Source organism: Doryrhamphus excisus, linkage group LG9, assembly GCF_037039965.1.
Source record: "Doryrhamphus excisus strain RoL-2023G ecotype Guam linkage group LG9, RoL_Dexc_Guam_v1.1, whole genome shotgun sequence".
Taxonomy (NCBI): domain Eukaryota; kingdom Metazoa; phylum Chordata; class Actinopteri; order Syngnathiformes; family Syngnathidae; genus Doryrhamphus; species Doryrhamphus excisus.
Genome location: NC_136365.1, coordinates 15,575,040 through 15,588,838, shown reverse-complemented (window position 1 = coordinate 15,588,838; position 13,799 = coordinate 15,575,040). Strand labels below are relative to the sequence as shown.

The 13,799-nt window shown below is 41.2% G+C and overlaps 1 protein-coding gene across 3 annotated transcripts in view; it reads right to left on the bottom strand.

The window, feature by feature from the left end:
- Positions 1 to 13,155, bottom strand: part of tnrc6c2 (trinucleotide repeat containing adaptor 6C2) — a 33,608-nt gene extending 20,453 nt beyond the window's left edge. For all 3 annotated transcript variants that reach the window (XM_058066593.2, XM_058066601.2, XM_058066612.2), the window contains exons 1-3: positions 12,457 to 13,155; positions 4,266 to 4,366; positions 3,907 to 3,928 (exon numbers count right to left, since the gene is read on the bottom strand). In XM_058066593.2, coding sequence (XP_057922576.2) covers positions 3,907 to 3,928; positions 4,266 to 4,328 — 85 coding nt within the window. In that variant the 5' untranslated portion in view covers positions 4,329 to 4,366; positions 12,457 to 13,155. The remainder of the gene's footprint in view (positions 1 to 3,906; positions 3,929 to 4,265; positions 4,367 to 12,456) is intronic.
- Between the last annotated feature and the right edge of the window lie 644 nt (positions 13,156 to 13,799).

Below are 13,799 nucleotides of genomic sequence, written 5' to 3'. Positions count from 1 at the left end.
CCATAGAGACTGTCTGTTGCCTCCCCGCACCTCCATTTGCCTCTTGTGGCCTCATGTGACCTTCTCTCATACCATGCCTCCTCTCCATCTTCTCCATCTAATTAGTGCCCCCCTCCTCACCCCCATCTTATCCCAATGCCAGGCTCCCCTTTCTCTCTCATGGGTCATGGTTGTTTACCTCTTGTATGTGGTAGGAGTGGGAGCTACTGTTAAGAGTGCTTATTTGGTTTGTGTACACAACATGCATACAATTGCAAAAATGTAAACAGTGAAACTAAGCTAATTTTTAGACTACGACAGAGTAAAGAGCACAAAGAGCTTGTTTATAGCCAATATATATAAATATGTGACGAGTGAATAATACTGTAAGGTTATATTCCCATTAAAAAATAATTAAATGTCCATTAATGTTCATTAATAGGAAAGGACTAATTTAGGGTTGATGCAAGTTTCAACAAGTCAAATTGAAAAACTCTAAGACTGTAAAGAATACAACTTTTACAAGACCAATTTTAAGACCTTAAATTCAAATGATCGGTTTGTAGACTTTTTCAGAAGCCACAGATACCCGGCTAACTAGAAAAGACAACCACGATGTAACCCACTTGGCATCCATAAATGCTGTACAATAAAACACAAATACTGTACAATAATAATACTGTAACCGGTACAAAAATTTGCTTTGATTTACTATATACAGAGGTGTCACAAGATGCCGTGACATTAAACGTGACAACATTTTGCGGTGAAAAAAAACGTCTGAGGGCTGCTGTCTTTTATGATAAAAATGCTGCAACTTAATCGAAATTGACCAATGATATTTTTTGCTTATGCTAAGAGTGAAAAGGGTCCTTGATGCAAACACAATCACAGCCTTTGACCTGCATAAACATGTATGCAAACATCTTGGCCTCAAAGCACAGCACAACTGTCACTCATGGCAGCTCAGCCACATGTTATTAATAATCTGCCAGATTTTTGACAACAAGCATCTCACTATGTGGGGGAGGAAAGCGAAGATGAAATGGGGGAGGGAAGGTCCAAAGGCATCAAATGGCCTCTCTTGTCAGCAGCTTGTGAGTGATTCTGCTGTATGAATAGACAAAGAGCAAAGCATTGTTTAGGTCTGTGTGGCCCTCTTGTTTCCTGTTGCTCTGACCCCGGGCTCTCCCTTCATCTCCCACTCTCCTCCAACACTCTACACACATGCGAGGTAAGTATACGGGGGGTGAGGTAGCGGGAAAACAATTATGCTAGACAGTCATAAATCCACAGGACGTAATTCACGAGCAATACACTATTAATTCTTTTGGGTGTTTATAAATGTGGCTAAGTGAAGTGAAGAGCTGTTCCGATGCTTAAATAAATTACCCTCTAATTGGATTGTGATTCATGAAATTCCCATGTTGTGTTGACGCAATTAATAGCATATGAAATTGCAAATTAATCCAATACGGAAACATGCGCTCCACTTGTGTTTATGTGCGTCTCTCACTTTGATAAGCATTAATGCTGTTATCACTCTGTTAATGATGTTTCTGCGTGGATGAGATGAAACAAGAGGATGACATGCAGAGGGTGTAGAGGACTGGATGGGATGGGCCAATGATACGCATTATATATCACCAAAGCCCTGAGATTGATACGATTTGGAGTTTCACCACAACTTTTGGGAACCATATGCTGCTCGTTTCACAAACCAATACTTTAATGTTGCGAAACATCAACTGAGTTATTCCAAATGTATGTTTTTGTTTCTTTTTTTTTGGTATTTTGGCATGGCAGTGCCAGACCTGACAAGGAGCAAAAATAGAGTTTGGGAACTGCAGCACCTGCTTCATAAATAGCTTTTGGGTAGCCTTTTGCTTGGACAATGCATTTGCATAATTGTGATTCTTGACAGTTTAAAAGCATGCTAAATCCCACCACAGCTGAAATATTTTCGGTTTTGCAAATCTGGAATCTAAGCACACTGCTTAATACACTGGAATGTGCACATCTTATGGCTTCATTTGGTACATGTGATTTGACTTTGTGTTCTCCTACTCTTGGTGGGAGCATGCTTTTGTTCCGTTGGGGGGACAATGTGAAACAGTCAGACTTGATTGTGATTGCAGTGGTGGTATTGAGAGATTGTGATGAAGCTGTGTGTGTGCATGGGGTGAATAATCAGCATATCTTTGGAGGTAATGGGGAATAGGACAAAGGATGTGGGGCCCTGTATCAGTGGTCCATCCTGTGCGTGTGTACACGCATGGGGGGGTTGAACAGGGCAGTATGAGGCTGCCTGCTGGATGGAGGTCTATGTGGGTGTGCAGCTCTATGCCTAATGGGGGGCAGAGAAGTTAATTCCACTGTGCTGGAGCTTTATCTCATTTTCATACATATGAACGAGTTGGGCCGAGATCGATTACCACAAACAAATTGAAATGCTTGGAGACTAAAAAGGCCTGAAGAGCGGTAAGCAGAAAAGATGTGATGGGGGAAGGTGGCGTGCATCTGTACGTGTCTATGAATTTCTGAATTTACCGATATGGATGGAAAGACACAAATCACTTCTGCATACTGATTGCAACCTCCCTGCACACACACACACACACACACACACAAACGTATAGACAGACCTCTATTCTGTTCCACACATGAAAACAACTCATTCTAGTCCATAATGCCTTCCCTCGAAGAGATATAAGGTTATGAGCAAAATCAGAGGTGGTTTATTGAGTGATTAGTCTCCACAGCAATCCTACCTTCTTTAGCCTTCTTCCTGAAGATATAACAATCCTTTCTATCTCAGTAAGCAAGTGCTTACTGCCTCATTGTGTTCTATAACCTCTCAACTCCATCACTTCAGCCATGTCCCTATTCACAACTTTGACTGTTCCTACCGTCACCCTTCTGCATTTCTTTGTGCTGCAGTCAGACAAATACACATAATACAGTTCACTTGAATTTTACTGGCTTAAAAAAAAAGAATGTGTGAATATCAGCTCTTACAATAACATCAGACATACAATAACGCTAAGAAGGTCATTTATGGAACAACTCTTATATGTCTAAAGCTGAGAGAACTTGCACAGCTCAATGATTGTCAAAAGAAGACTGAGCTGTAGGATCCATTAATGCATCATGACGGAATAGAACTCTTGGCTTCTACTTCAGAATAATTAAAAAGGATTTTGCTTCTTGTAATCCACAAGTTTAAAAGTGTTTAAAAATGTCATCTAAATCAGAAGGATGTTGGCGTTGTGCAGAGAATTTGGAGAGCAGTGAAGCTGTGATGGAAGGAGGTGGTGAGGGGTGCTGACAACAAAATGGGCAGTTCAGAGGTCAAGACCGGCTGTTATGACCCTCATTAAAATGACACCCAGATGACCACAATGGTTCTCAAACTAGGGGAAGGAGGGCAATCAATCCTACAAATGCTCCAGAATGCTATGATTCAGTTTACTTGTACATTGTCTTTACTCATACTATGCCAAAAATACAATACAAATGCCTATGTCTGTATTTAAATATACTACCAAGGGTAAGTGAGGACACTGCTTTTTCAGCCCTGAGGCATTATAGCTGAACGTCTTTTCTCCCCTTGTGCCTTTTTCCCTTTACCACTTCCCCTCCCCCCTTTCTACCCACAACACTCTGTGTTATGTCAGGGTGCCCTCACGCTCCACTGCCTGCTGCTGCGGGCACACCAGACGTCACTCTGCATTTCACTCCACTGCATTAGCTCTGCTCTATGTGTGTGTTTTTCAGACGTAAGGACGTGGAGCACACAGCTGCACATGCATGTCCACACACAGTGTGTCTGTCAGGGATGTGTGTAAACCCAAAAGGCTGAGTGCTACTGTGTGTCATCCTGCATGCAGTGGTAAAATAGTATTGGGTGGTAATAGGTATACTCACCTTTGGGTTTCTGTTCCGTAGCCTGCAAAGGGAGACAAAAATGGGACTTCCATGAAATAAATATAGGAAATGTGAAAATGTAACATCGACAGTGAATTAGATTTCAATCTACAGTGAAGGGGATAGGGACAAAAAGCTCCAGAAAGAAAAATCCCCCTCTGCAGCATCCAATTCCCATGCTAGAGCAGAAAGGGGCCTTCCCTAAACTTATCAAGGTTGGAAATCCATAATTCTACATTATCCGTGTGTCTCAATAATGTTATCTCATTCTTAATGTGGTGTGGTGTTTACTTATAAGATAAAAAGGAGATGTGTGCTGTATTTATAACTTCAATAAAGCTAAATATTTTCATCCCTACCGTTTTCTGAGCGATGTCCTTCTTGATCTTTTCTTCTTGCTTTTTCTTTCTCTTTTCTTCCATCAAATGGTTCTCTTTCTTGTGTTGCTGGCTTCTCTCAGCTGTAAAACACAAAATGGATGAGTCAGTCATGAGAGGCAAGAATTCCAGGCTTTTGCCTCGTAAACAACTGCAACGTAAACAGATTTGACACATATATAGATGTAGACATGTGTAACATTGATGCACAACATCTGTGTATGCATTGCAGATATGAACTTGAATCCTCTGGAATTTACTTCAAGCCAGAGCAAAACTGTGCAACGGATCAGGCAAAAAAAAAAAAAGTTTCCATCAACAACACTCACTTCATATGTGAATCTACTTGGCAGGTCCCCCCCCAAGACAAACAGTGAAAAGAGAAAAGAGTGAAAAGGGGACATGACAATACAAAAAGACACAAACAAGAATTAAAGTGACATATCAAGAAAGTGAAAAGTATAATACATTGTGAAAGTATCAACATGACATGCAAGATGGTTGAGTACTGACAGTCCTCCAGGGACGACAGTGTTAAGGTCAACAAAGTAAGAGCCCCGCTGAGATCTTATCGTAGCGGGTATGAGTCAAACTCGCCATATTGCTCACCTGCAGGCCACACAATGTAAATTGCTTAATCTCTGCCTGTATTTCCTTTGGCTCAGTTTTAGTGACAGCTCCAGGAAACTATTGGAGGCATGAGCTGGGGGCTATGAAGACTTCAGTGAGTATGTTTGTGCACAGTGGGTCTTTTTCTCTTTTCGTATCCAATTTATTATACATCTCTGTACAACTCATTTGTCATCACATTACTATCATTATTCTTTTGGTATGCTTATCAGGTTTTTGATTATTGATTGTCGCCAGTTTTAATGAATTTAACAGTGGGTATTCATCTCTACTAACTCGTTCACTTACCCTACTGCCACAAGCTAAATTAAAAAGGAAAACAGCTAATGTGGCTTTAATTGCTGAACTTTTACTCTAACTGCATTTGTATAAATGCATTAACCCAGTTGAAAAAACAACGGATCTGCACAAAACCAGCCTTCAATAACTTTGCACACTTTCTAAAGTTTAGTCCATTTTCTTGCATTGTTTAAGGGGCAGATCTGCCAGGTCCTAACACATCACAAACCTCTCAATTAGATTTTTGCTTAGTTAGTATATATATATATATATATATATATATATGTATATATATACACTGTATGTCTATGGGCATCTCCATGTGAGGTTTTGTTTTTTGTGCATGCGCGCTGTGACATCCGACCCCAGTGAATCGAGTACTCAATTAATTTTAGTGAGCGACTCATAAAAACTTGAGTCAATAAAAGGAATTGAGTTTACCATCGCTGGTATAAACTGGTTTGTGCCTGTAGGTAATGCTACATAGCAAGCATAAGAGATCACCCTAACCTTTGGGAGCATAGTCCATAGTGAAATAGCAATGCTAAAGATGGAAGACAGGGCTAAGAAGGTCCTTTTAATGATGCTAACTGTAATCAAATGTTATACTTGATTTCTGACACAAAGCACCTAATATTTAGAGCCCATTCCAATGCTGTCAATCACAGATCCACTGCTGCAATCTGTCCAATCACTACATGTTTTAAATGATGTGCTACTTGAGATACAGCGTTGCCGATTTCAATATGCTGCTTGTGCAAAAACTAATTATAGAGCATGTCTGAGAGAAAACTGCTGGACTTTATTGCAGGTGTTTTTCTTTTAAATGTGACAGTAGGGACACTTGGCTTTTTAGCTGACAAAGTAAAAGCCCAGGCAGACTTCCTCACATATCTTATACCTGTCTATCCGATTCTCCCTTAGTACTGCTGACACAAGTATCTCATCAGTGGTGACCCAGTATTGTTTGCTCCTTCTTAATTAACTAACTATGCACAGTGTACTCTCTAAGACTGAACACAAGCAATTGTGGGACCTCAGATATGTTCATATTTAAGAAAGGAAAATAAATATGTTCAAAACACAACTGTAATCAAGACAACAATAAGAACACACTTTGCAGGAGTCATGAGGGTGTAGCCTCACAAAGTCAGGCCCATAAAAAGAGAGAAAGCTTGGTGTAGAAAGCCGATTGGTAGCAAGTGTATCTGGTGTCTGTCTTTCTGTCAGAGATGCCGGGGAAGAGAAAGGGGGACGGGGGTAGATGGAAAAAGACTGATCGAATGGGGTGGGCGGATGAGAGGAGGGGAAAAAACAGGCGGAGGATGAAAGCAGACAGAACAACACCAATTAAGAACGAAAGCCCGAGAACCAGACATGGCAAAAAAGGAGACAAGACTGGAAGTGGGAGAAAAAAAGAATCCTCATAGGAGGAAGAAAAAGGATTGAGGCTGGCAGACAGAGGGAGAGAGAGCAAAGAGAGGCTGGAAAGCACAGAACGATCCACGTGCCTTGATTCCTAATAACCATCGAAATATGAGGGAAAAGATGGCAGTATGAAGCGAAACAATGCATAGAAAAGTGAGGCAAAGAGCTGCACAGCTGTGAAGGGGAAGACAAAGAAAACTTAAAAGGGTTTGATGCCACAAGAACGACACAAAGCTTGACATGTGCTGAATGGCTGTCAAGCACAGACCACAGCACCAATCACAAAGCAGGGAGGGTAATGGCTGAGGAAGAGCATCATCTCAGCAGTGAAGCAATAAGATCTGGCCATGGCTACACAATGTGGTAAACCTATTGCCACCACCGTTACTTTTCATCCATGCCAGTCTCTTGTGGCATTTTTGTAACCCACAGGAGTCTTTGAAGAATTATCACTAATAAACATGGACAGGAAGAGTGGTAACCTGTGGGATTATTATAGCTTTGCTTCTATACACAGTGATGCGAGGGTGAGCGTTCAAGTCAGCATAGAAATGTTGTTGGTGGTGGCAGGGTCCTTCAAACACTGTTTTACAAGAATTCTACACATACCAGCTTGGTCATCAGCGGGTGTGTGCAAACATAAGCACGAAGATGCTTTATTGCTACAGACTGGACTTGACTGAAGGTGGGTGAAGAGTGGTGATGAAGGAAAAGCCAAAGCAGAGAAATAAAGCCCAACATCGAGATAGCAAGAGAGTTAAAGAGTGGTTCTATAAATAACAGCTTTGAGGTTTGTCTCTGCAAAACGAGCTGTGTCTTTGCTGAGGAAGCAGGCGAGTCGATCTGAGACTTTAACACGGTGGCAGCTCATTAAGAAAACTGCTCGAGACCGAGCGAGACAACTTGCTGCAGATGCCGTGACTTTCTGAATTGCGGACTGAAGTCGATGAGCTGTCAAATCATTTTTGCACGTTTGTCTTTTCTTGAATGCTCGGTGTTTGACTTTGCAGAATGGCGCACAGTATGTTCTACAAATGTACTTCTATTTTTTAAAGAAAACAATAACAAAAGTAAAAATTATAATTAACCCATAGTAGATTTTAGTAAATTGCCATATGTTCTTTTGTTTAAAATTTTTTTTTTTGCTTGAAAGGAGACAGCCTTTCACACATCAACATCACATATTCATATCTAGGTCAAGAGTCATATCAGACATACAGTACTGAAGTACTCAAACACAGTTTAGCAATACAATCTTTTAGTTGTACACATAAACATGTTTGGAATGTGTTGAATGTGCATCAATTAACATAGTGGGAAGACTGATAGCAGTGTGAAACTGTCAGAATCGAGAGAGCCCAACGACATCCAAAGATGACAAACAGGATGTGCGCCAAGACAAATGAGATAATCAGCTGGGATACACTTATCAAGGTTACTTTGACACAGCTTCCTGACATTGCACACACCAAAATGTCAGTCAACAATTCACAACTTGACAATGGTGTCAGCAATAATAAACACCAAGGAGAAGATAGATGTGGTGCTTGTTCCCACAACCTGACAGAGTTGACGTTATTATTTGAACTAGTTTTGACAGTTTTGTTTAACAATACATATTGTAAACATATGAAGTATCATAAAAAAAAGAAAATCAGAGTGTGCCTGGTGGAATGCATTTCTAGTCCATTGTGGTAGTGTTGGCAATAAAACAAAGCAAACAGTAAACAAACAATCTCTGTAACTCTAATCCCAATGTACGCATAAGACCAGCTGGTGTACGCTAGTGCTATTTACATGGCTTTAACTGTAGGCTTTGGACGTGCTGTAGGGCTCAAGTCCTGTTACATAATAAGTAAGGCTGTCTAATGTTGGTTTGGGAGTGAAGAAGGGAACATTTAAACTGGATGCCCTGCATACTCCCTTCAGCTTCCATGCGATGCCATTCGCCTTCCCACAGTGTCTCTCCAATTAGCCAACATGGAGGCGAGGGAGGGCACTGGGGCCCCAAATAAACCTCCACACAGTGAACATTCCCCTGGAGGCATGCCAAGACTCACAGGCAGCAGCTTGCCAGGTCTCAGCCCCCTCCTTACCCTCCACCCATTCAAAGCTGACCTGGCTTACCCCTGTTGGGCCCCCTATGTCCCTGCCCCCTCCTTTGGCGCACACGTTGAGGAAGGGTGAGCTGTAAAACAGATGCTAAAACTAAACTAGATTTTAACCCTGTTGTTGTTAAAGTTAAATTTAGGTACAGCCATTTAAGAAATTCTATTATATTCAAAGTCAAATACAGGATTTTATATGGAAGGTACTACACTGTAATAGCTACAAAACCTATATTTGCAGCAGGACTTAACACAGAGCTTGTAATGCAATGCAATGCAGGCACTGCCTGGTATTCAGGTATTCCCTGAATGTAGTCCATATGTAGTTTTTGACATGTAGTCATGGTAAACACAGTAGAAAACATTTTCATATGGGCAAGAACTTGGGACAAGAGGGATTGGCTGTCGATCCACTGTATTTTGAAGATCAGATAATATTTGCCTCCACCATGAGATCTGGCCAATCTAGCTATCATGTAACAAATATCATATTACAGGATTATTAACAAATCATTTTAAAAAATGGATTGGAAGCCAAAAATGCAGATCAGGACATCCATAGTGGGAGCCCAACATTTTGTCATGGTATTACTTTAGATCATTAGCTGAAAATCTATGCACAAAGCTGTCTAAATCCATACATTTGAATGACGGGTCGAAGGGTGTTAGAACTTTTGAACTGGGTTCTTCTCATATTTACTGTTACTATTAGCAACAACATCGTGTACATCCCATTACTTTATGGTCAATTATCACAATGTCCTGGTACTCAATCCTCCCCCGCCCCCATACTTGAAAAAAGCCAGGCGTGAGGTAGAGGACGAGGTTAATGGCGTTTTGCAGCCACAAATTGAATCCAGCTGATTCTGCTGCCAATGCACCCCCTGACTGGAGCAGCACCCTGCAGTGGTGTTGCACATTTTCTCTATCAGGTCTGTGCCAGTTGTTTGAAAGCCTTCATAATCACAGGCTCAGTAACCACCACGGTCAGCTCTGGGATAAGGTCAATGATGGGGGGAAAGGGGATAGACGACATAAGCCACTTTTCTGAAGTACAACTAAGTGGGATTTACCGGAGCCAACACAAAAACTCTGAGATGGGACTGAAGGAACTTTTTGTTCACTGAAACGTGAAGCCTCTTAGGAAAGTGGCTAAATATGCCAAAAACACTAAATGTATAACCTAAGAACTGTGGGACCTTTTTTAATTCAATAGTGTTTCCCACCATTTGTACCGGAGTCCTGTCACTTATTTTGCAGCCATCGTCAATAAAAAAAGCAGAGACTTATTTAGCAAATAACTACAGAGTCAACTGGTGATCAGAGAGGTGGGGACAATGTTCCCTGTTCCGATTTCCAGTTGAGAGCATAATAACAGGTACGTTTACATGTTACAAACACAGTCCCACAGTGTATTAATAACACATCCGGACCGAGTCACCAACATATTGGATTGTTTCTTTGGGCACTCGAGTGCCCAGAATGATGACTACTTTGTGTAGCTCTCTCATTTGAGTTTGCCAAATAAATGCACCTTACAGGACGCCCCAGTATTGTACCAAGTAAGAATCACAAGATTTGGTGTTGGGTGTGTGATGCAAGATGGCTGAATAAACAAGCAATCGTGAGAGTCGTCCTTCCACATCTTAATTAATACCACAAGATTCAAAACACCAAAGGGTAAAATGCCACTGTTTGTTACGCACAATATTGTACGCTAACTGAGACATTGTATGAGAACCAAGACAAAATTTTATAAAAAACTGAATCATACAAAAACTGGGGGGTTCGAAAATATTACTCATTCTTTTAGCCAATTATGCTCATTATATGATGACCTCAACCCTGTTCTAACCCACTGTCACAACTGAACAGCAGACCTGTGGGATATTCTGAAAGGTAGCAACGTAATGACCAGACATGCTGCAGTGTATTATCTGTTAAAGGTCAGACAATGGGGGGAAATACACTGATAAGACACAGCAGATGGAGTGGGTTTGTTGAGGAGCCTTTAGTACAAAAAAAAAAACAATTCATCTCCAAACAGCCTACAGCGCTACTCTGCTGCCAAAAAATAAAATCAATTGTATACACTATTGACACAGAGCTCATTTTAAACTCAAATGTCTTAAGTGCACATTTGCACGTGTTGGCACAGATTAATTAATTAATCTGTGCTCTCCCGCTGGATAGTTTACAAATTTCCACAGAAGGCAAGAAGCAAGAAATTTGTCACAGTGAAAGAAATTAAGCCTTATTCAGAGAGTACTTTTAAGTGTATTTCCAAGTTGCTGAATGTAAAAAATATAAAAAAACAAGTACTAGAGACAATGACGACCTACAGACTCATGGATTTATATGTATGGATTTATATGTCACGTATTTATACCAATCATTGAAAATGCCATAAAAAGGGGCCTGACATACTTTAAAGATCCTATGGCAGTCACGGCCGCTAAATTTAAGCCACGATCATTAATCATAAAAGCAGACGGTTTTTTTTATCTACCTGGGCGGCCCTCTCACACAGATGGGCATGCTTAAATGCCAGACTGTAAGGGACTTACATTACAGACTCCCTCTCCCTAACAAGCTTTATCTCCATGTCCTCCCCCCTATTCTCTGACAGCAGCAGGACCCTGCAACATCTTTTCACAGCCAACCTTTTATGTGCTGCTTCTCAGTCTTTGTAAAAGATGGGTGGATGCCGAGAAGGAAGGCCACTTGACCCTCTGGAAGAAAAAGCCTAGTGTGTGTGTGTGTGTGTGTGTGTGTGTGTCTGTATGAGAAGGGGTATTGGTGGGGTGGGGTATGTGAGCCAGTTGGGCATGCGGGAGGCACCTCATGACCTGATTAGCAACAGCAGGGCATTAACCAACTGTCAGGACTTGAAGCCTGGTCAAAAATTCCTGCAGACTAGACAACTAGAAAGGTAATGCGGCGAGAAATACCGGCACACATGTACTGTATGTGTGCAACCGATTCTCACACCAATTTTTCATTTATTCACACCACTGGTGTGTGACGATTGAGATAAGACAGTTCTGACAGAAGATGACAGAGGGAAGGGGAAGGAAAAGAGGGGGAGGTTGAAATTGAACAGGAAATTATGTACTTCAATTAGGACATGTAGAAGAGATATTAGGAGATGTACTTTAACGTCTGCAGAGGTGAACTTGAATGTAGGAAAAGGGGGAACGCAATGCATGGAAAGTCACAAGAGGAAGAGACAGGATGTTAAATAATGTACTTGGAATGTGTGTAGAGGAACGCACAAGATATACAGTGCTGCACCATACCACTGACAGACACATCAAGAATTTAAACATGCATTTGTTTTTATAAAACATGAAGGCCATCATACCATTACAGTCAATGGCCAGATATAGATAACCTTTATTATTACAAACGCACGCATGTCAAAGAAAGCTTGACATGACACTCTCGCATGTGCACAGTGTTCCAATCCCACTCCAACCAATCACGGCAGAGCTATGATATAACACAAAAGTTTCACGTCTACTATCTCGGAACAAATATATAATGCTCATAAAATGAAAGATGCATGACGTTATTGCAAGGACAAATTCTGCAACTAACATTAGGCATCATGCATTTATGCACATTTTGCAGCAAATTCAAGGACCTGTATAATACCAACACAGTAGTATATGCATGACAAATTCAGAAGTTAGAAACAGTGATTATAAAAAATAAAGCAAAGTTACCTTGCGTTAACCACGGCTTTGGCAGCTTGTATTCATTCCTAGGTGTCCTTCTCTCCAAAGTTACCCGTAAAGCAGTGAAGGAGATTCAGTCAAGACTCCGCCGCTGTCGCAGCTTGGTGACAGCAGCAAGGTAAACAACGCTCCCTCCTCAGCCACATATACAAAAACACAATGTAGTAATGTATAGCTGGTTCGAAACATTAAAAAGAAGAATGCACTTGTCCAAAATATTAAATGCTAAAACGTCGTTGCGATACAGTAAAGGGGCGGGGAAGGGGAGACCGCAGTCAGCACCCACAACAAAAATAAACGATGATAAACGACGATGAAATAAAAATGTCTTTGAAAGCCAACTAAATTGTTGTAGCCAATGTTAGCTGGTTGAGGTTACAATTTGAAGGAAAAAAAAGAACCGTGCAGGTTTTTGTCCGTTAGCAGACCGCTGTCCGAAAGCCAGCTGGCCAACTTGTTTTAAAGTGCAAACAAGAAAGGTTTTGTTTTAGGTCGCCAGCGGGACGACTTGTGACGCGCCGGCTACCGCGAATGCAAAGTGAGAAGCGACTCCGGGAAAATACATTCTGTGAGAGTCCAGACAGCGGAGAGCACAGTCATTGTAGGCGTTCAGTGAGCTCTCGGCGTCAGTGGTCTCGCAGCCATTTTGATCAGACTAGCAAACACCGCAGTGTCGCTTCTCTCCTCCCCCGGAGAGCAGTCAGACCAGGAAGCGGCTATGGATACGCCACTCACCATCAGCCAATCAGAGGACGCAACGTAACTCCGCCTCCTTTGAAATAGACGCCCCCAAAAAATTCCAGCGAGGATGGCCAAGCAGCACAAGATTTCATCCAGTAGGATTACATTCAGGACGCAGTAGCGTTTGTATTTGAAAAAAAAAGATGTGAAACAATCAACACTCACTTAAATTTAACCGCGACTGTTGTTCAATATTTTTAAGGCCCACAATGATGTATAGCAGCTGTGAAAATTTAAACTTGAACCTGGAATTTAGACTGCTACCTTACTAATGGGGAACATGTCATTTTGTATGTCTGTAGCTTTGATGATAATGAGTTTGTCAACAAAGTAGTGTTTCCCACAGGCATTATTGTGCACGTTTTGACCTTTTTTTTTACATATATACTATAATACCAATGTCTAATGCTATATATCACATAAAACAATGTAGCATCAAGGAGTTGGACAGGAGCACATGAACATTAGCAATATTAGCATAGCTATATGAGCTACAGTACTAGCATTATCATTATCGTGTTATTTGAACTTAATGCATGGAAGTGAATGTGAGTCACATTGCATTTTCTAAACTGCTGATGGATTAATAC